The sequence below is a fragment of the Gossypium raimondii genome, chromosome 9, assembly GCF_025698545.1.
Source record: "Gossypium raimondii isolate GPD5lz chromosome 9, ASM2569854v1, whole genome shotgun sequence".
In the NCBI taxonomy this organism is placed as follows: Eukaryota; Viridiplantae; Streptophyta; class Magnoliopsida; order Malvales; family Malvaceae; genus Gossypium; species Gossypium raimondii.
Window position 1 is genome coordinate 48441045 of NC_068573.1, and position 22936 is coordinate 48463980.

The 22936-nt window shown below is 30.9% G+C and overlaps 1 protein-coding gene across 1 annotated transcript; it reads right to left on the minus strand.

Moving 5' to 3' along the window:
* Positions 1–1521: 1521 nt before the first annotated feature.
* On the minus strand, positions 1522–6474 carry LOC105800641 (long-chain-alcohol oxidase FAO1). The gene is made up of 3 exons (XM_012631874.2): positions 6160–6474; positions 4021–4293; positions 1522–3384 (listed from the first exon to the last, which is right to left on the minus strand). The coding sequence occupies exons 1-3, from the start codon at positions 6400–6402 to the stop codon at positions 1654–1656; spliced, it is 2247 nt and encodes a 748-aa protein (XP_012487328.1). The 5' UTR covers positions 6403–6474; the 3' UTR covers positions 1522–1653.
* Between the last annotated feature and the right edge of the window lie 16462 nt (positions 6475–22936).

Genomic DNA, 22936 nt, shown 5'->3' on the forward strand with positions numbered 1-22936 from the left:
GGATAAAAGAATTTAACAAAATGATCTACCGTCTCAAGCCTGCAATCATATAATATATATACACATAGTAATTGTACTATTATTATTTATTATAGGCTAATAAAGACGATATTTTTGTAATAAGCTCTTAAATGGCCGGATATGTCGTTTTGGACTATCATTTTGTTCTTGGTTTATATGGCCATATATTGTCCTTGTGTCATAAAAGTAGTGCATTTTATTTGTTTAAGGAGAAAATTAGAGTTTTTTTAAAAAGAATTTATTTATTTTTACTGTTAAAAACTGGCTTGATTGACAAAATAATCAGACAATTACACTGGTGTGAAACATGTACCTCATTCTGACATACAATAATCAGTTTTTAATTGTAGAAATGGATGAAAATTTTAATAGAATGATCATCTTGTTCTTGATTTAACGTACAGTGACTAATTTACCCATTCTTTTAGTAGATGGGCAAAATACAATCTTGCTTCTACTACAAGGGTATCCGTGGTACTTTTATCGTCTATCGATTTAAATCTTGTTCATGGATATGATTGAGTTAGAATTTATATAGAATTTAAAGTTTAGGGTTACTTGAACTTGGGTTGGGTGTAACGAGATTCAGATATGTGGTATCTGCTTAACATAAGGGTGAAGTTTAAAAAAAATTGAGGTTAGAATTAGATTATAAATTTTTTAATGGCACCAAATAATATATTTTATCATTATCTTAACTTAAAATTTTACAAATTCTAAAAAGATTAGACTATAATTTTTTTATTTTTAAGAGACATAATTGAATTATAAATTTTGAGAGGTCAAAGTGTGATTTAAAAGCTTAAATTTTTATGTTAAAATTTTCAATTTTTTAGAGAGATTAAAAATAGATTTTCTATTTCTTTAGGGGGCAAGACTCCTGCTTGCCCCAATGTAGCGTATTGGATAAGTTTGATTCAATTCGATCGAGTTTTTTTAATTTTTCAAATTGCTCGTGGTTTGATTTGGTTCAATTCATTTCTCGATTTTTTCATACTAATTTTAATTTTGAAATTTTATTTTGATAAAATAAATTTTATTTTATAACCATTTGACATATTTGGGAAAGTTTTAAGTTTTCTTTTTGTAAATATTTCTAAAATGATAAATTTTCGCATAAACAAAGTATAATAATGAATTTGTATATTTAATTTTATTTGTATCATCATGTATTTGGACAGTTTTTCGAAGATCCCCATTTCCATAAAATGTAGTTCCAATGTGAATGATTAAATCCAATTCAAAACACTATAATTTGGTTAAAATATATACTATAAGCTTTTATACTTTTTATAAATTTAGAATTTAATCTTTATATTTTGTATTTTCAAAATTTAATCCTCAACTTTTCAAGTTTTAAAATTGAGGCTCAATTCTTAACACTATTAAAAAAATTTGGTTAAAATTTTGGTGTGACATTTTAAAATTAAAGAAAAAACTGACTTGGTAGCAATATAACTAAAAGATAATGTTGTAATGAATCTAAATTTAACAAAATAATTTTAATAGCATGAACAATTAGACATAAATTTTAAAATCTAAAAATAGAGATATTAAATTCTTAAAAGTAAAAACAAAAGGATTAAAGTCCAAATTTATGAAAAGTGTAAGTACTTATGACATATTTTAACCCTATAAGTTTTGTATTTTAGCTGCTATTCTCTTAGAGAGACAATAAGCAGTAGACATAACAGTAATCATAGGATTAACACCAATAGCAGTAGGCAACACACTTGCATCACAAACGTACAATCCTTCAGCTTCCCAACTCTCCCCATTTTCATCAACACCCCCATCTTTTTCATTTCTCCCCATCTTACAACTCCCCATTTGGTGCGCTGTGGTGTGAACCATCCATTTGTCGCCCCAGAACAACGGTCCGCCTACCGAGAAAACCGTGTCCAAAAACTCCTCCAGCTCCTCTTTGCTCACCCCTTTGCACTTCAACTTTTGCCCATCGCTACGATGAGTCCCGACCTCGACCGCACCGGCCGCAACCAAAACCCTCAACGACCGTCTCAACCCGGCTCGGAGATTCTCTCGGTCGGTCGCATCGAACTTGTACGTTACCCGTCCCCCCATATGAACTTCACCGGACCCTCGGTCTTTCACAATTGTTATCAAATGAGCGGTTCTTGAAAATTTTAACATCCTTTGTTTGAAGTCCAAACCGGATACCCAAGGGCATAGAGCAGTGTACTGTCCTGGTCCTAATGATGGTGTTTCAATAATGGCTTGTACATTGTTGTTTGGTCCCAACACTTTATGAACCGATGTGATGATCCCACCATCGACAGCTTTACCTTCGATATCGGAATCGGAATCCGGGAAATAACCCCACGACATTAAAACCGGGTGGAGCCGGAGATTTCGGCCGATGTTCGGGTTTTTAAGTCCGCTCGAATACATCAAAAGTGGCGTATGAAGTGCCCCACAAGCTGATATTGTTACTTTAGCTTCTATTTGTAGTTTCTTCGTAATGTTTTTGTTTAATGTTGTTGCAATAACGCCCGTACACTTCATCTTTCTCGTACTGATCATTGTCGTGTTTTGTTCCAACATGAATTTTTCTGCTTTGCAGGCTGTTAAAATGACGGTGCCATTGTTAACAGCATCCACTAACCATGTCTTGTCGGTCCCTTTCTTGTCCCCTCTTCTACAACCAAAGCCGCAAGATCCACAGTAATGGCGGCTAGAGGAATTTCGCGGCACTTTTTCGATATCAAAGCCGAGATTTTTACACCCTTTACAAAGAACTTGATTTTGAAACCCTTCTTCTTCACAGTCTTCTGTCACACCGATTCTCTCACAAACGATATCCATGGCGGAAACATATTCGTTGCTCCCAAAAACTGGGATTTTACACTCATCGGTCCATTCTTTAAGAACTGATTCCGGCGTTTTTATACAAGCTGACCAGTTAACCGCTGAACCACCGCCTACGGTGGAGCCGGCGAGAATCGCGAATTGTCCATCGATACTCGGTAGGCTACCTCCTAATTCGTATAGTTTCTCCATCGAAGGACCTTCGAAAGGGGAATAATCTGCCGGGCCGAAATAGCATCCTTTTTCTAAAACGACCACTTTCAGACCCGAACTAGCCAGCGTCGCCGCCGCGACACCGCCACCGCACCCAGAACCGACTATTACGGCGTCGCATTTGATTTTGATGGCGTTTTTGTGGGGATCTTGTGTAACTTGAAGGCCTTTCTCTGTTAGTAATTTGTGAAGATCAATGGAGTCTATTACATGCATTGTTTCAACAATTCCTTGTTGAAGAGGTCTTTCATTTGGAACATTTTCAACTTTGTCTATGTTATACCCAATAGCTTCCCATGCTGGGTTTTCACCATTTTCATCCACCTGAGGATCAAATTGTTACCTTTAGAACTTGATTTCAAAAACAAAAGTCAGAAATATAATTTTATTTTATATATATTTATTATTTTAATATTTTAAAAAGATTAATCTAAAATTCTTTATTTTTAAGAGGTTAACTTATAATTTAAAAACTTCATCTACTCATTGAAGCTCGAAAAACTGACTCGAAATTGAGGGAGTTGAGCAAAATGTTATTCTCTTATATACATTAGGCAATTTATGTTATCTAAAAATAATATATAAATATATTTCCAGCTATATTTTTAAATTACCCTCAGCTATATATATCAATAATTTAATATATACTTAATAATAAAATATATTTTATTTAATTAAATAACAAGATATCATGTTCCATGCTAAATTTTAATTAGAATATAAAAAGTTAATTAATTAAATTGTACTCGTAAAATAAAAATAATAAAATACGTTACATTATATGCGAGTAGTCTAAAGGTCTTAGCCTTCCCAAAAAATAATAAAATCATGATTTAATCTCTTTAAAAATATAAAATTATAAAATAAGTAAATGGTAAAATTAAATCTTTAACCCTTAGATTGAAAATATTATTAGTGCCGATAATGGGAATAGAATTTTTCAATCGAAAAAGTACTAACCCGTGAGAAGATGGTGAAAAGAATGGCGACTTTGAAGTAGAGGAAAGCGACCCTAAAGGGAGTGAAGAAACGATGCTTAAACCAGGCCTGTAAAACTTGCTCCCTTTTGGCTAATGGCATGCTTGTGAAGCCATTAATGTACGGCCATTCCTTACCCCAGCAATGGCTTCCACAAAGCAACAAAGTTCCTACTTTTGTTGATAACAACAACAATACAACTCTCACTACCACCACACATTCAATGAATAATCTTTTCCACAACATCTCTGCTGCCTGTAAAATTAAATCAATAAATCTTGAAATTTATTCTCATTTTTTTCTTTTTTTATGTAAGCAATGAAATGAAAAAAAAAATAGAAAATTTTAGGCGTAAAATCATAAAAATTATAAATTTCCAGGAATTAAAGTTAAAATTTTAGACCAAAGTACATTAGTTTTCCCACTTTAATATTTAAATTTTCATTTTCGTTTCAGTTTACTCCAAAAGAAAAAAAATTCAAATAATAACGTGGCATATGATAATGATAATGATAATTTTTAGGCAAATTAGGATGAAATTAATAGTTTTAGGTGTCAAAATGAGAAAAAGAAAGTTTAGGTGTCAAATTGAAACAAAAAAAAGTTCAAGGGCCAAATCATGGTATAAGGCAAAAAATTTAGTTTACCCCAAAAGAAAAAATGTTTCCAATAACAACGTGACACATGATGTTGATAATTTTGGGAGTAAAACGAGACAAAATTAATAGTTAAAAATACTAAAATAATGAGGCAAAAAAGTTTAGACACCATAATGAAAAAACCATGATATAAGACCAAAATTTTAGTTTACCCAAAAGGAAAAAGAAAGAGTTTTAATAAGAAAGTGGTACACAACGCTGATAATTTTGAAGGTAAAATAGGACGAAATTGATAGTTTCAAGTATCAAAATAGGACCAAAAATAAATAAATATCAAAGTGAGAAAACAATATAATTTAAGAGTGAAATCATGGTATAAGACCAAAATTTTATGCCAAGTACTTAAAAGTGAATTATGACCAATAATTGTACTTGTAATCTAGTTGTGGTATTTTATACTTACAAATGATTAAATAAAATATTGAATTCGAAAACATAATTTTTTATTAAAAATAACATTTTTAATTTAGCTTTTAGACTCTATAATTTAGTATAATTCAATCTCGCTATTCTTGACAAGGTGGAGCCAAAACAATTTTCTAAGACATAATTAAATTATATAATATTATGAGAGTTTAAAATGTAAATTTATTCTTTTAATAGCTTATATCTTTTTAATTTTAAAGGATTAATTCAAAATTTTTATCATTTTGGAATGTTAAAGGTACACGGACTTAGAACTTCATAAATTTTAAAGGTAAAAAAAAAAATCTCATTTTAGGGGATATCGAAACCCCTGCTTGCCCCTTTGACACCGACTTACTATTCCATTAAAATGCCAACATAATATTTAAAAAAAAAACATTCCTTCCTACACTAATATGTTAGCATTATACATTGAAAATAAGTGTATTTTAAAAATATTTACGTGAGCATTTTAAACTAACTTTTTCAGAATCGGTCTGATCAATTTATGAAGTTTAATTGAAAAAATTACTAACAAAATAGAAAAAATATATATTTAGAGAGAGAGAGAATCAGTTCAATTATCGATTTAACCATCCATTCCCTTATTATGTATTCATACCTCAACCGATTCTCAGTTCAACCAACTAATTCAATCCAGTTCTGAAAACAGTGTTTTAAACCAAGATTTTTCGAACTAAACTGATGATCGAACCAATCAGGTCACCGATTTACCGGTCTAGCCAATCCGATTAATTTATTTAATTCGATTAAATAAATTATTAAAAGTTCGTAGAAAATAAAAAATATTAAAAATCTGATTCAATTGCCCGATTCCCAATTCACCCGATTCAATATCCTTCGAACCAGTAACTCGATCGATTCCCAATCTAATCGGTTTGATTCAAACAACCTTGTTTTAAACAAAATATAACTAATGCATTAACTATTTGTACGATTGACATTACAAATGTAGAGAGAGAAACTAAATCTCAAATTCAAGCATAGTTACAAGGACCAAAACCATAATTTAACCAAAAAAGCTTATCTTTTTTACCTCGTCCGGTGTTGGGGATTGAGAAGCAGAAGTTTCCATGAAAGATCGAACAGCTTTGCTTATCGTCTGGTTTTCTCGTCTTTCAAAACAACAAGAAGAAGGTGGCAAAGAAGGGAACAAAGCTTCAGCTATGGCGGCCAGTGTGTTTACTTCAGCTGAAGAAAACCCATGATCATATTTCTTTCCTTCTATTTCCTCTATTTTCCCTCCTTTCATAAATCCCTTCCCTAATTTTCCTCCCATTTCTCTCCCACTTTTCCACTTTTGATAACACTAAATGATTTCTGCCTTCTCTTTGCAATCATTTATAAAATAGTGGAAAGTGGGAAAATTGGAGGATAATCATTGTGGTGTTTTAATTCCATTAAAAAAAATAAGTTCAACCGTTTGAAAATGAAAGTTCCACTATAATTGTAAATTAACCCAAAAAAAAAGAAAAAATATGATTTAAAACTTTGGATTTAATTCAATTAATCATTAGGTAAATTATACTTAATATTACTAAACTATCAATAAGTTTACGTTTTGGTTACTTAATTTCAAAATGTTATAAAAATAGCTACTAGACTACTTGAAATTTTTCGTTTAAGTTGCTGGACTATTAAATCGATGTTGTATTTCCATTTTTTGTTTGCATTGTCATTCTCTTTCTCTATTACAATTCAGTTTTTTCCCTATAAAACATATTTGAACGTCACGAATCTGCGAACCAAAATTCAAACAACTTTCTTCTCCAATCTCCGATAGTGATCAACAAATCAAATTGGACCTAATGTATGTTTTTCTACTCGTTGATGAGTATTAATCCATTATATCGATCGCCGAATCATCGCTTGGAACTCATTAGTCATGTTTCTTTTGAAAAAACACTTAACAACCCATCGACTTAAATGAAAACTTTTGAATAGTTCAATAATCATTTTATAACTTTTAAATTGAGTAACCAAAATATAAATTTACTAATAATTTAATAATTTTAGATATAATTTACCCTAATTATTTCGATACATTATTAATAATTGCACTTAAAAAGGTTGTTGAGCACTGATCAACAAATAATTTACAACTATTAATGCTAGCTGTTCTCCTTAAAGCAGAAGGAATCAATATTGTACTAGTTACGAATTAATCAGACATTAATTTAATTAAAAATAAATTTTTATTTTTATAATATAATTAATATTATTTTAAAAATATTTTATCATTTTGTATCAATTTAAATCAACAAACGGTAATATTTAAACATAAGCCACCATGATTTTTAAATTTTTATTTAACCAATTCAACAAAAATATCGTGTATTTCTAATATAATTTTTATTAATATAGTTATACTAGTATTAATAATTTCCTTTTATATATATATATTTGTGGTTGTATATTTAAGTAAAACATGCAAAGTTGGGGAACTTGTCTTTAACCCCAATTTAACATAGTTGTGGAAGTAATTGTAATGTAGATCCATCTACTTCTTCTTTTTTATTAATTTATTGATATTCATATTTAATATATAAATAATTCTTCAAAATATATGTTTGTATTCAACACGATCTCAATTGGTTTTCTTGCTTGTTATTTTGTTACCATTTTTACTTGGAATGGTTAAAATTTCACTTAAATAAAATATGCCACACGTCCAAGTATTATCCATAAATTTAGAATTAGTCCTTTTACTACTGGAATTTAAAATTCAAGTTCAACTCATTAATACTATTTTTTTGTTAAAATTTTAGTGTGACCTTTTAAAATGAAAAAAAATCACAGTAGTAATGTAACTAAAAAGTGACATTAACGATATAAATTTAATAAATGCTAATAGTTGGATCTGAATTTTAAAATCTAAAAAGTAGAGGAATTAAATTCCTATAAATAATATAAAACTTATGTGTATTTTAATAGGATACTTAACTACTCTTTTGGAAGCCTATTTTGTCAATCACTCTCTTTTTCTTTTTCTTTTCTATTAGCAATATCAATTTTATTTATTCATTGGTCAGGTTGAGTTAATGTGATTTTAAAATTCATATTCGTACTTGAATTTGATCCAACTCAATGGCTCGATTCATTATTATATTAATAAATGTAATAAAATATATTTTATAAATTTAAGTTTTAAAATTAACTTTATTATCATTTAAATAAATCGGATACAATTAGGCCACCCAACCAATAAAACACAAGCCTACTTATACCATAATTGGACAATGCAAGAGAGCCTAACTTAGCTATTATTATCTCTTTAATGAGAATTAAGCTTAATAATATATTCAAATTTTATATGATTAATAAATTAGATAAATATATTTTATTAATAAATATTTTATAAATGATATCATCTATTTATTCACTGTATATAAATTTATACAATATCGTTATATTAAATATAAATCTATTATTTGGTATACTGGTAGTATATGTATTTTATTTTACAAGCATTCTTAAAAAAATGACATATGTCTCATTTTCATAAATATATATTTAATAATTTGTTATACTCTATAGGATATTTGTCAACCTCTACCCTACTCATGGAGTTTAAAATTTCACGACAATGTATTAAATATTTTCTCCTATTATAATTATTAAACCTTAACATCGATGCTTGTGTCATTTTGAGATAATAGAATGATGAAATATATATCCGTAATAAACACTCATTTAATTTTAAAAAATACAAAAAGAAAATCTCATGCATAAATGATTGGAAAAAGAAAAATAAAATTTAGCTCACATGAAAGGACCATCAAGACAACGTCTTACCAATTTCAATCTACCTTTATCAGATAATTTGATTTCCTTACATATTGGTGGTGCTATTAAGTCAAATGCGGGTTTCGCTGCTGCTGGGGGTGTGATGTGAAAACAGAATGGATGTTGGATATTAGGTTTTAATCATTATTTGGGGAATGTTTAGTTTTTGATGCTAAGTTTTAAGATGTCAATGATGGTTTGATTTTTCTTGAAAGACGGGGATTCAACAAGGTTTTGATTCATATTGATAGTTTAGAGATGGTTAATACCCTCCAAGACAGACATTTGGCAATTTCTTCTTCAAGATTATTGAGAAAGTTAAAGCAGATACTAAAAAATATTGACCAGTGAAGTATTAGATATATTTCAAGGGAGATATTTAGAGATGTACCTGAGCAACTGGAAACAGAATTACACGCATATAAATTAATGACCTTTTAGCTCATAGTGGCTTTAACTTAATGTATGTGTGTTGTTTTATTTTATTATTTTTTTAAATCATGCAAAAAGCATTTCAATTTAAGCTCTTAAATTTATCAAAATTCAACCGTGAGGATATCAAACAATTAACCAACTGTTTTAAATTTTCACGTAAAGAAAACTGTAAGTCTAACATTTAAATTTCAATTATTCATAAATTTGATAATTTTAAATACAATGCAAAAAATATTTTAATATACTTTACAATACGTTTATCGTCGTCGTCTTAACTCTGCTATAGAAATCTAAAATTTTCACTAATAGTGTACCGAACATTTTCTCACCACAACTAGAATTGAGAAATTAATGAGAAGCAATCCACAAAACCAATCCATATAATCATCAAACAAGTTAAACAAGTTAGTTGAAATTTTCAAGTATTATAAAAAAAAAGTAGGTAGTTTAGTCAAAATATATTTATTTCATCAATAATGTATGAAAATTAAACATGAATATGTAAAAATATAAATATTTCTTTCAAAAAATATTTATTAGCCAACAAACAAACAGCACAAATCAAATATATGATCCACTTGACATTCATAATTCTAAATATGCCTCTTCTTCACTATTCTTCAACTTGATTTTATATATATAAAGAAAAAGCATTTATCCAAATTTATGAATGATTGAGAATATTTTGGTGAATCAAATTAATATTTGACAAACAATATATTTAATTTTATTAACATCTCAAATTATTTCAAAATATAGTTAATTTTAATTTCACCGTTTTTATCTTTTAATGATAATAATAAATTTTTTGAATTCTATCAATGTTTCATCCGTACAATTAATTATTGGTTGGGATAATAATCCTTGGAAATGATTAATTTGAGGAAGAGGAATTATCACACTCACTCGCTTTCTTCCTTCTCCTTCTTAGTTCAAGAGAACCCCTTATTTATTGTTTAAAGGAGTGTTGCAACAAATGAGGTATTTTGCCATTTACAAGAAACTTGTTCTCTAATTCTAATAATTTAAATAAATAAATAAATGGTAAACTGCACTATTAGTCACTAAATTATAGGTAAATTTTTGCTTTGGTCATTTAACTAAAAAAGTTATAATTTGGTCACTAAACTATTCAAAAATTTTCATTTAAGTCATTGAGCTATTAAATTTGATGTTATTTGTTATATGACTTTCTCTGTTCACATAGCCTACACAAATTGGGAGCTCTCTTTTTCCTTCTATTCTATAGTTCAGTTTTTTTTTTCATAAAATAATTATGGAAGTCATGAACATGCGAACCAAAATTTAAACAACTTTTTCTTCTAATCTCCAGCATTGACTATCAGATTGATTTGGGTCTAAAGTATATTTGTAACAGCCTGATTTTTCAGTGGTGTCAAAAATAGTGGTTTCGAGGCCACCAAATCCAGCGAGTAAGTTCATAATATTATTATTTAATATTAACGAGTCAAATATGGTTTTAGAAAGGTTTTTGATTTGGTAATTTATATTTTATAACAATTTATTAGGTTCAAGTGGTAAGACCCTAAGGTCAAGTGGTTTTAGAAAGTGAGGTATCAGGACCTCGTTTCTATAAATCGAGCCATAAATATTTTTATAAATATTTACAGAGTGTAATTAAGGTAGTATTAAAGTTTCATTGAAAAATTTTAACATTTCGATAGTTAATTAATTAAAAAAGACTAGATTGAAAAAGGTGCAAAACTTGCTAATTATATCAATTAGGTTATGAAATGGTGTAATTATTAATTGAGGAAGGACTTAAGTGATAATTAAGCCCTAAATAATATAGTGGGATGGCAAATTGGTGGATAAGGACAAAATAATTAAATTACAATGGCAAACTTATAATTTAGTTGAAATTAAAACAAAATTAAGTAAGAAGAAATAGGTTTTCTTCTTCATTTTCTTCTTTTGTCATTGCCGAAACACCATAGAAATAGCTTGGAGAATAGGTTGAGCATAGGAGCTTCAATATGAGTTTAATTCTTACCCGTTTCTTGTAATTTTTATATTTTTTATATCATTGCAATTAGGTCCAACTAACCCGTACCTTCGTTTCTGATCCTGTTAAAAATTTTGGAAGTTTTGATTGATAAATATTAGATATTTTTGATGAATAACGTGGATTTGGAGCTTTAATTGTGTTGTGTGATGATTTTGTAAAGTGATTTTTGTTAAATATTGATTTTAGGATTAAATTGTTAAAATGTCAAAATATTAGGGTTTGATAGTGAATTTTAGGTTTATTAGGGTAGTATGAGGGTCTAGAATATTTTATATATTATTGATCTAAGAAAATTAGTTAATTTGATATATTAACTAATTAATGGATTACATTGCAAAAATTATAAAAGTTTGGGTAATTGCGTAAATTTGAAAAATAAAAGGGTATTAATTGTATATTAATTGTAAAATGGATAGGAAATGAAATATTTGCCAATAAATGAGTAATTTTATATTTTAGATCAAGATCTCGTAAATACTCGTGGAAAAGGAAAAATAGCAGAATAGTCCTTGAACTTCTGCAATTACTACAATTCAGTCTAGGTAAGTTTCTACGGTTAAAATTTAACATTTTTATAAATTGATGATTGGTATTATGCATATATTCTATTGTTGGAAATGAATTGTTGTTTTAATTATAATATTAAATTGAATATTCGATTTGAATTGAACGCGAGATTTGAGTACATTCGTGATTTGGTGTATGATGGGGGTTTAGAGTGGAAATGGTATTAGAGGGAGATATCAACATTTTACCCAAGTAAACTGGGTTTCAGCATTTGTTGCAAACTCTCGTGCTTTACTTTCTTTAGGTGTGACTGGGTGGATCAGCTCTTACGAGCTTCTGTTAAGCTTTTATGAGCTTCTTTTCAGCTTTCAATCTTCTGTTGGCGTATTTGGGAGGACCAGCTCTTATGAGCTTCTGTTGACGATGTACTCTTATCCATAAGTCGTTCTTCGAATGGAAAAACCTCGGCAAGGTGATTTATTTAATGAATTTGAAAGGCATGTTATTTATTTTTGTATTGATTTGAATACGAATGTATTTATCGATTGAAGTTGTGAATGACAGGGAGTTATCATTGATGATTTTTATTATTTGATTTATTATAGTTAGTTCGGTAAGATTTTTGTTTATCTCATCGAACTTACTAAGCTTTATTAAGCTTACTTGTGTTGTTTAATGTCATTGTAGATTTTCGGAAGGTTGGATGATCGGATCGGCACTCAAGTCACACTATCTAGTTTGTCTCAGTAGTTTTTGAAACGTTAAATTGGATTATATGGCATGTATAGGCCCTTGTGCTATTTTGGTTAATATTTGGCTTATGTAAATGTTATGAATGATATTTTGTGCAAATAACCAATTTGCAAAGGGTATGAGAATGAGGTATAGTTGTTATGCTAATATGTGTGACTTACATATATTTGATTTGTCGTGGTTGTGGTGACTTTGTTAGGTATTGCTTGAATGAGTTGATGAATCAAATTAATGTGTATTTTGAGATTAAATTGTATATAATTGTGGTACCAATGAGGGTACATTGGTTGGGCACATATTAGGTTGGTTTTGATGTGTTTTTGACCCGATTAATGTCATTTTGATTTTGTATTTTGGTTAGTATTTGAGTTTTTTAAGGTCCAAACAATTTGATTATGTTTGTATTAATGTATGATTTGAATGATTTTTTATTTTTTGTCCTATAATACTCCGTAACCCTGTTCCGGTGACGAATATAGGTTAGGGGTGTTACAATATTCTTCTACTCACCGAAGGGTACCAATCCACCGTACTAATCGTCGAATTGTCATTTGGAGCTTGGTGGCAAAACTTGAAAAAAAAAACTTAACAACTCAATGACTTAATAAAAACTTTTGAATAGTTCAATGACTTAAATGAAAACTTTTGAATAATTTAATGACCAAATTGTAATTTTTTTAGTTAAGTGATAAAAACAAAATATATCCATAGCTTAGTGACTAATGTAGTTTACCCGAAATTAAAAAGCTTCATATTTGCACACGAGTCATGCTATAGAGTATAGATTAATTAATGGTGAAGTTGACTTGTCCAGAATGAGTTGTTTGGATTGAGCTTGGGTTGGCTCGACTTGCCAATATGTTTTATGCACCATCAATGAATAATGATATGACAAACTATCACCAGGTAAAATAAAAAATGGTGAAAGACTTATAAATAAATATTAATAACTCTATTTAAACATAATTAAATATTAATTATAGTTATTATATTGTCTCGGGTTTCAAATTTTGGGTTTGGATTCAAGATTTTATTTTAGGATTCAGGGCTTTGATTTCATTTTGAGTTTCGACTTTCAGATTTCAAATGGAGTTATATTTAGATAAAGTTATTAATATTTATTTGTAAGTCTTCCACTATTTATTATTTCACCAATGATGAGATGTCCATTTTCTTTTTACTGACAATGCATGAAACTTATGTACCGAAAGTGCATCAAATATTCACCCTTTTTATACTTAACAAGCTAGTTCAAAATTGAATACTTTCTCTCCGAAACTTAATTCAGAGACAAGTTTAAGCCCAATTATATCTAAATTTGTCGATGATTTAAAACATAAAATGCAGGTCAAATCGATCAAATCACCAATGCTCTTAGTTCAATTGAATTGATCACCAATCCAGTAATAATTAAATAAATAATTTAAAATTTAATAAAATAATATTTAAAAACTATAAACAAGTTCAATCGTGAATCATTCAAATATCGATTTCAATCTATTATCTAGATCGATATATTAATCGATTTTTTATCTAATCAATTCAATTCTAACCATATGATCGAAGTACGTATACAATATATAAACCATAAGGGACAACATGTTATGCAGGGATGCCTAAGTTGAATGGTTGATTGTTATGGGATGTTAATTATGACAGTCAGGCACATTTATGTTTGATGTGACAATTTGGCACAATCGGTGTTTGTAACGGTTAATTGTTGGACATTTAATTTTTATTATTATTATTTTTTAAAATTTTAATAGCATATGGACTAAATTGATTTATCTAATAATAATAAAAATTAATTAAATTAAGTTCTTACAACGAAAACACTAATTTTAATGTATATATTTACCGTGTATCAAATATGATCCTTTATTTAAATAATTAAACTAAAATTTAAACATTTACATAGAAAACCATTAACCAATATAATGCTTTTTAACAAAATGAGTTTTTAATTTACTTTTTGGTTAGTTTATGATTTTGGTTCAATTATATTAATTTATATAATTTTATTTCTTTCTATTTTACAACACCATTAATTGATTTAAATATTTTACACCATTAATTATGTAGTTTTCTTAGAACCTCCGCCCAACGCATCATTTTTATTATTTTGTCAAAGTGATTGCTTTTAGAAAAAAGATAAAACAACATTTAGTTTATATAATTTGTATTTAATTTTTTATCCATTAAATAATTTATTCTATTTAACATCATTAGAAGGTTATCAATTAATTTTTTCAAAAAATATTTCGAAAATTATAAAAATATCAAATTATTGGGAATTTATAAATATATAAATTAAAACTTTATAAAAATTATACAATATATGGGAAATTTATAAAAATATAAAAAAATCATAAAAATCTATTAAAATGTATGTTTAAAAGAAGGTAAACAAAATTCAAAATATATAATTTAAAAATTAATATTTATTTTGAAATTGTTATTTTCTAAAATTGTAAAAATATATAAATTTATAGAAATTTCAAATCAATAATTCACATGGATAAATAGTTGTGTGGATTTAAATGATCTTTGGTGCTAATTTGTGGAAGTTCATTTTCCACGTGAATTTTTATTTTATTTTATATTTTTATATTTTTGTAATTTTTATTTTATATATTCTTGAATTCTTGAATTTATTTCTATTGTTTTCTTTTAAAAAATTGATGTCCTGATACTTTAAGAGAGTGCAATGTTAACACCTCTTAAAGTTGTTAAGAAAAGGATTAAACTATTTGATGGAATCCAAGTTTAAGGACTAATGTAAAAAAAAAAGTTACATAGACCAAATTATAAAAGTTGTAGAATTTGAGTATAAATATTGTTTTATCCCTTTAAACAAATCAAGATCAACAACTATTTAAATTAGCTAATGGCATTGAAAAATAGAACAACCGAATTATGTAAAATTAAAGCAAATGGTCTAAAAATCCAAATCTAAGCATAACATAGGGACCAAAACCATAATTTTACCTATGTTTTATAGACTTCAGAATAGCCACAAAATCGACCATTTTACCATTAAAGGCTCATTTCCAACTTTATTTACGAAAATGGGCCAATTTTTTCATTATTTACCGAAAAGGGCCGATTTTAGCAAAACGCATCCCTGGGGGAGCCATTTTGCCATGTCAGCAGAAAACGCGAGCAAAACACGTCCACGTAGGAGCGTTTTTAGGGGAAATTTCAGCAAAAGCGTCCCTAAGGGAGGGATTTTGCCACGTCAGCAAAAAACGCACCCAAGTGGATGCGTTTTACTGACGTGGCAAAATCGCTCCCCCAGGTACGCATTTTAGCCCGTGATTTTCTAGGGTTAGGGCTTTTTGCATGTTTAGTCCCTAGAGTTTTTTAGTTTAGGGTTTTTAAGGTTTTTTGGTAGGTTTAGGGCTTAGGGTTTTAAAAAAATTAATTAAATTAGGTTTTTGGGGTTTTAAATAAATTAATTAAATTAGGGCTTAGTGTTTTTAAGAAAATTAATTAAATTATGGTTTAGTTTTCTAAAAAATAATTTTGTGTTTAGGGTTTAGGGAAGATTTGACATTATAAAAACTTTTGTTTTTTTTTCTATATTAGTTTTTGAAAAAATAATTTTGAGAAGACGGTTCTGAAAAGATAATGTAAAAAACGCTTCAAGCAGGATACACTGTCAGCAAAATTACTGAAAAAACTCTCATGTGGACGCCCTTTTTCTACAGTAGTTCCTGAAAAAATAATTTTGGGAAGACGGTTCTGAACAAATAGTGTAAAAATTGCTTCAAGCAGGATGCACTGTCAGCAAAATTACTGAAACAAACTCCCACGTTGACGCTCTTTTTCTACAGTAGTCCCTGAAAAATAATTTTGAGAAGACAGTTCTGAATAAATAGTGTCAAAAACACTTCAAGCAGGATGCACTGTCAGCAAAATTACTGAAAAAAGCTCCCACGTGGACGTTCTTTTTTTACAGTAGTTCCTGTTTAGCCTTAGATCTTAAATGAGCCAAATTTCATTCTCAGGTTGCATAAGTTACAGCAAGAAAAATTAATGCTAAGTAGAATAGAAATTGAAGATGAGTAAATGTATTACTGTTGTTATTTACTATGATGGTTAGGTCCGTAACACCGAGAACGATGTTGTTTTTTTATCAGAGAACACAACGCGACTGATTTTTAACCAAAAAATAGATTTGACAGAACCTTGTAAAAGAATTAAGCGTAAATTCTTCGGAACGACGCCAATGAGAGTTTCGTCTATTAAGTATCGATTTTGTGCTTCAGTTGATCTCGTGACATATGACTCATTTGATATCAAAGGTGGTCGTAGCTTGAAGGCGATGGTGCAGATTCATCTCGCTAGTGGATCACCCTATCTTGAGTTATATGTACAATTTTCATCACCAAATGAAGCATTTGTGACTTCAACATCTACTGCTGTTCGAGAGGAATACACGACCCATGCCCAACACTCCGTTAGTAGGAGGCAGAACACGAAAGCCCCCGTGTTTGGTAGCAGTATGGAGTATACAACCCCTGCACGACACTCGGTTAGTGGATGGGACATGCACTTCGGTGGATCGATGTTTGATGTTGGAAATACATACTGGGGAATGACATCAACTTCTAGTGGTTGGCAATCCACATCTGATTAGGGACATTATGAAATGTCCACAAGAAGGGATGATATACTCCTTACGACGTCCACCGGCGAAGGGACCTTGTACGTTGTAGATGATGGTGGGTTGGATAATGAGTTCGATGTGGATCTACCTCGAGAACCCGACCCCGATGGTGTAGAAGTTGTATTATTTTCTGAATCGAAGCCTGTTCCAACCAAACCTGAAGATGTTGAAGGGGGTTTAGATAAAGAAGAAGAATGTCTACGATTCAGGGCGTACTCGCCTCCAGCCCATATGCATAATGTCGATCTATCGACAGATGATGCGTTGGAGTTTTCAGATCTACCACACAGAAGACGTGACCGTACAAGTTCGTCATTGGATTCGAATGAATTGGAAGTTGGTAAGGAGTTTTCCAATAAGGATAATTTTATTGACGCATTGAAACAACATAGCATCATGAACGGGGTTAACTACAACGTGGTTAAATCCAAATCTGAAAACTTCAAGGCTAAGTGTGCAGTGTAAGATAGTAAATGTTCATGAAAAATCATGGTTTCAATTAGGAAAAAGATAGGCTTATGGGAGATAAAAAATACAAAGGTCCACATACATGTGTTGCTGGTACAGTATCACTAGGTGTTTAGAGTTTTTGAATAATACTATTATTAAGTAATGTTACATTATTTAACGTACTTCATTGACAGGTGTTTCATAAGATTATCCCAAGATGGATTCAGATATGTTAGCTAGCTTAATACTACCGACCGTGAAGGCGAATCCCAGGACTTCAGTGTCAGTCTTAATTGCCAATATTCGTAGCCAACTGAGGTACATGCCTTGTTACTGCAAGGCTTGGATAGCTAAGTAGAAGGCGTTGGAAAATATGCATAGTGGGTGGGACGCTTCATATAATGAGGTCTGGCAGTGGTGTCAGGTGCTGGAGAGGTACGTTCTAGGTTGCATAACAGACCTTGAAACGGCACATGCGTACTACAACAACCAATTGCTCCGTGGATGCCAAGTGTTCAAGTGTCTGTTCTGGAGCTTTAAGCAATGTTGGGACACATTTGTGTACTACAAGTCAGTTGTACAAATTAACAGTACCTTTATGTATGTTAGATATGCCCATCGGCTATTGCTAGCTGTGGCACAGGATAGCTATAGGAGAATCCTTCTAATTGCGTTTGCAATAACACCGAGGGAGTTAGGTGATAACTGATATTCTTTTTTCTAGGTTAATGAGGTATGTCTGCCCCCAACTTGATATCTGCGTTATATCGAATCAGGGCACTAGAATACTAGTCGCAATTGAGTGACAGAGAAGCCTATGGGATCACACACACCATCGGTATTATCTAAGGCATGTTGCGTCCAACTACTACAGGTAATATTGGTCTACCACTAAACGATGACAATTGACCAACATAGGTATTTAATCTCTATTAATATAATTTTGTTTGTAATATTCAATTTATTCTGAATGGAAGAGTGGTATGTAATTTTCGCTATCAACGTATATTGGCAGGGTACAAGATCAATAAAGATCGTTTTCATGAGATGTTGGCGATTTTGCGTTCAGTTAACGAACAAGACGCAGACTACCTCTGTAACATACCTTTCAAACAGTGGACACAAGCATACGACGGTGACCTACAATATGGTCATATGACCTCAAACCTAGCTGAATGCATAAATTTTATTCTAAAAGGAACGCGTCATTTGTCGATAACCTCGGTTGTGCGAGAGACATATTTTCATTTAGTGGCACTATTTCCAAAATGAGCAGCGATTTATAAAGGCCAAATACACGGAGGCCATGTATGGTGCCGGAAGGTATTGTAAGAAATTAATAAGGCGAAGGGCCAACACCATGCATACAGTGTGTCACGATTGCAACAACTTATGGTTTCGTGTAACGAAGTTTGATAGGCTGAACCAAGGTATTACAAGCGGGCAATATCGTGTACACCTGAGAAATAAGACTTGCAACTGTGGGACGTTTAACGCATTTCGTTATCCATGCGTTAATGCAATTGCAGCTTGTCAGAATCTTCGTTTGGATCCCATGAGATATGTCGATGAAATGTACAAAATAGAATACATATACAATGTGTGGAGACATGTATTCCCACCGGTCCCAAATGAACGTAAGTGGTTGTCTGTATCGCTTGCTCCGTTTAAGTTGTTACCGAATAGAGAATTGCATCGCAAACCAAAAGGTCGACATTGCTCGAGTAAAATACGTAACAATATAGATATCTTGGAAAGAACGAACCAACAAAAGTTGTGCGGATGGTGTAGGAACTCAGGTCATACAATTCGATCATGTCCAAATCAAAATAGTTGATAGTTGTTGTAATAAAACTATGTTGCATTATTTCTATTTTATTAAAAATATAAAAATAAATTACTATTAAAATATTAAAAATAACTTTTATTTTTTTAAATGAAATAATATAAAAATAGTTTGTACAAATATATTAAAATATAAAAATAAATTACTATTAAATTATTTAAAATAACTTTTATTTTATTAAATGAAACAATATAAAAACAGTTTGTACAAATATATTAAAAAATCAATGTTGGTGCCAGTCGGAATCAGTGCCATATGGGGGTCGTCGACGGTTACGCTCTAAATTCCTCATTGGTTTAGCTTCCGGTGGGGGTTGTGGTTGTGGGTGTTGGGAGGATGACCTACCTTAATAGAATAAAGAATGCAAAGGTGTTTGCATCACATACTGTGGAGGTGTTTGAATCCCATAAGGCGATAGAGATTGGTAATAAGAAGAGCTCCCCGATGGTGCCTCGTATGATCCCTCCTACGACTACGACCTATATATCGTTGGTTGAGTCGGAGTCATCGAGAAATGATATGCACCGGGCTATGTATTCCAACCTGGCATAGGACTGGGAAAAGGAAACATATAAGGGTTAGGATACATATAAGGGCTAGGATACGCATCTGGCATAATGTGAAGAGGCTGTGATGTGGGTGTCGTCGATTGAGGCGTTGAGCTCGGTGATTGTGTGGGCGTTGTTGATGGGCCCGTATCGTCATCCTTTCTTCTTAGATTTAAAGGGCCCCGTTGTTTTCTTTCGACACGAATTTACCGACGCCTCTGCTCTTCTGATAGTAAATATGGCTTGCCATAGATCTTAAATCATAGCATGTAATCCAGGGCATACGCTAACTCTGGAACGATGATCGGTTTCCGAGTAGGTATATGATTATACCGACTTTTCCATATTTCGATATATTCTAACCAGAATACTAGCCAATTCGATTCGATTTTCGTAAGTCAATTTTGTGCTCATCATCGAGCACCTCAGGTGCCACGGGAATCGGTTGTCGAAATCTAAATTGCCGCAATACTCTATCCATCTAGTGCATCTCCACAGTAGCATAGTTGACAAATGGGACCGTCACAGGCCAAATGTTCATATTTTGAAAGAATTCATCCAAAATTACTGCCTGAATTTTCGGATTCTTGTATGGTGTCTATTGAAATTATACTAGCATGATAAAAATATTAGTTATATACATAATACTAAATACTAAATATGAAACGACTATTTTATGTATATATATTATTTAATACTTACTTGTGCTTCCGACCGTTAGTCTAATAGAAGCTGTATATCTTCAAGAGCAGTAGGTATTCCAACATAACTCGTCGAATGGTTCCACCGAATTAAATAAATTTTTAGCATACAATTATATTTTAAATCTATGTAATAATTGTGAAATCTAATATAAATTTACCTCATTATGAGTGGGAATATATATGGGTGGTCCACTCGATGACGTAAAAATGAAAAGTGAAACCGAGCTCATGATTGTAGTAGTGATAGGCAACCTCTGATTTTGGTTTTAGTTGGTGGCGTCACCCTACACATCTCTCGATACAATGTTACCAACATGGCAGACCCCAATTAAATTTGCCAGCTGCTCTAAAATTAACGAGTTTCAGCAGCCACCTCAGATGTACGAGGTTTCGTGACAAGTTCGGCATCAGATAACCTCCAATCATCTCAAGAATGTATGTCCGAGCATATCATATTCTTTATACTTCAGTCGAATCATTCTCCGGCTCTGGAATGTGTCTCGTAACCAGTCCATCTCGATTCGACCTCCGTAAATATTATTCGGAATCACACTCAAAAGATTGTAACATACGGCTCCCCAATCAACAGATTGAACAGATCCGGTGAGTGCAGACTCATCCACCGACAATCTCAATTGTAACTACACGTCCTCCAAAGTGATGGTACACTCTTCGTGTGGAAGATGGAATGCGTGCATCTCGGGTCTCCACCTCTTTATTAACGCACTGATGAGTTTCGGGTCCAACTTGCACCCCCAGCCTATAGTGCCCACGTGCCAAAAACTCATTTCCCGCAAGTAATTCTCTATCAACGGTGATGGATGACTAGACATATTACGAATATAGCATTGTAACACCCGATCTACAGACTATTATAAAAAATTATTAAATAAAAATTAATTAAAATTACATAAATGAAAAAAATATTAAATAATATTGAAAATTAAAATTAACCCTTATCATTTTTATTTGTTCGATAGAGATATGTTTATGATCGAGACGAATTAATTCTTCGGCCATTGCTAACACTATCAAATATTTTTAAAATTATAAAAAAATACTAATTCAGAAAAAAAAATAAAGAGAGCTTTGAGAAATTTAGAGAAGTTTGAAAGAAAATTGAAGAACTAACGTGTGAAAAAATAGGAGGGAGGGGGGTTTTATAGGTTTTTTTTACTGTTGGACCTCCCAACGGTCAAATAATCAAATAGCCATTGGAGAAAAAATACAGGCTAAAACGCATCCCTAGGGGAGCGATTTGCCAAATCAGTAAAGTGCGTCCACGTGGGCGCATTTTGGGTAGACATGGCAAAATCGCTCTCCTAGGGACGCGTTTTGCTGAAATTTTTCCCAAAAATGCTCCTACGTGAACGCGTTTTGCTAAAATCGACTCTTTCCAATAAATAATGAAAAAAATAACCTATTTCCATAAATAAAGTTGAAAATGAGTCTTTAATGAGGATCAAAAATAAGAAAACTATTAATATTCATGCCACTTGTATCATATTGACACACAACCCATACCTACACAATTTGAACTAGCGTACCATATAAACAATTTATATGGAGTAATTATAAAATAAAATAAACATTAAATGCAAATGGATTAAGAATCGGAATAATCAATTAAAATTGACCCACATGACGACCTTTTTATTATGATTAAATTTGAAATTTAGTTTGTACATTGATACCTTACTTTGGTAATTAAGTTCATTTTCATATTTGAATTTGGATATAACATGTTACTTTAAAATTGTATTACTTTATCACTTTGAAATTAAAATTTTAAAATATATACTTTTAAGTTTCAAGTGATAACGTGATAATTTGAGGCTGTGTCACCTCATTGTTCTTTTATGAATCCAAAATTACATTTATCATATAAAATAGATTAATTAAATTACACCCATTTAAAATGTAAAGACTAAATACTCAAATTAGAGTGACCATAACTAAAATTTGACCTATATTTCTTCCATAAATTTTTGTTTTTCGTTTAGAGGAAATCTTCTATAGACTTCTAACAGCCATACAAACCATAGATTTTGATTTTAATTTTTCCACCAAGAAAAAGACAAAC

Coding starts and splice junctions, on each gene's coding strand:
- LOC105800641 (XM_012631874.2), bottom strand. CDS start 6,402: ATGGGAGGAAAATTAGGGAAGGGATTTATGAAAGGAGGGAAAATAGAG. Junction 4,294..6,159: donor AATCCCCAACACCGGACGAG/GTAAAAAAGATA, acceptor TTAATTTTACAG/GCAGCAGAGATGTTGTGGAA. Junction 3,385..4,020: donor TTTTCACCATCTTCTCACGG/GTTAGTACTTTT, acceptor TTTGATCCTCAG/GTGGATGAAAATGGTGAAAA.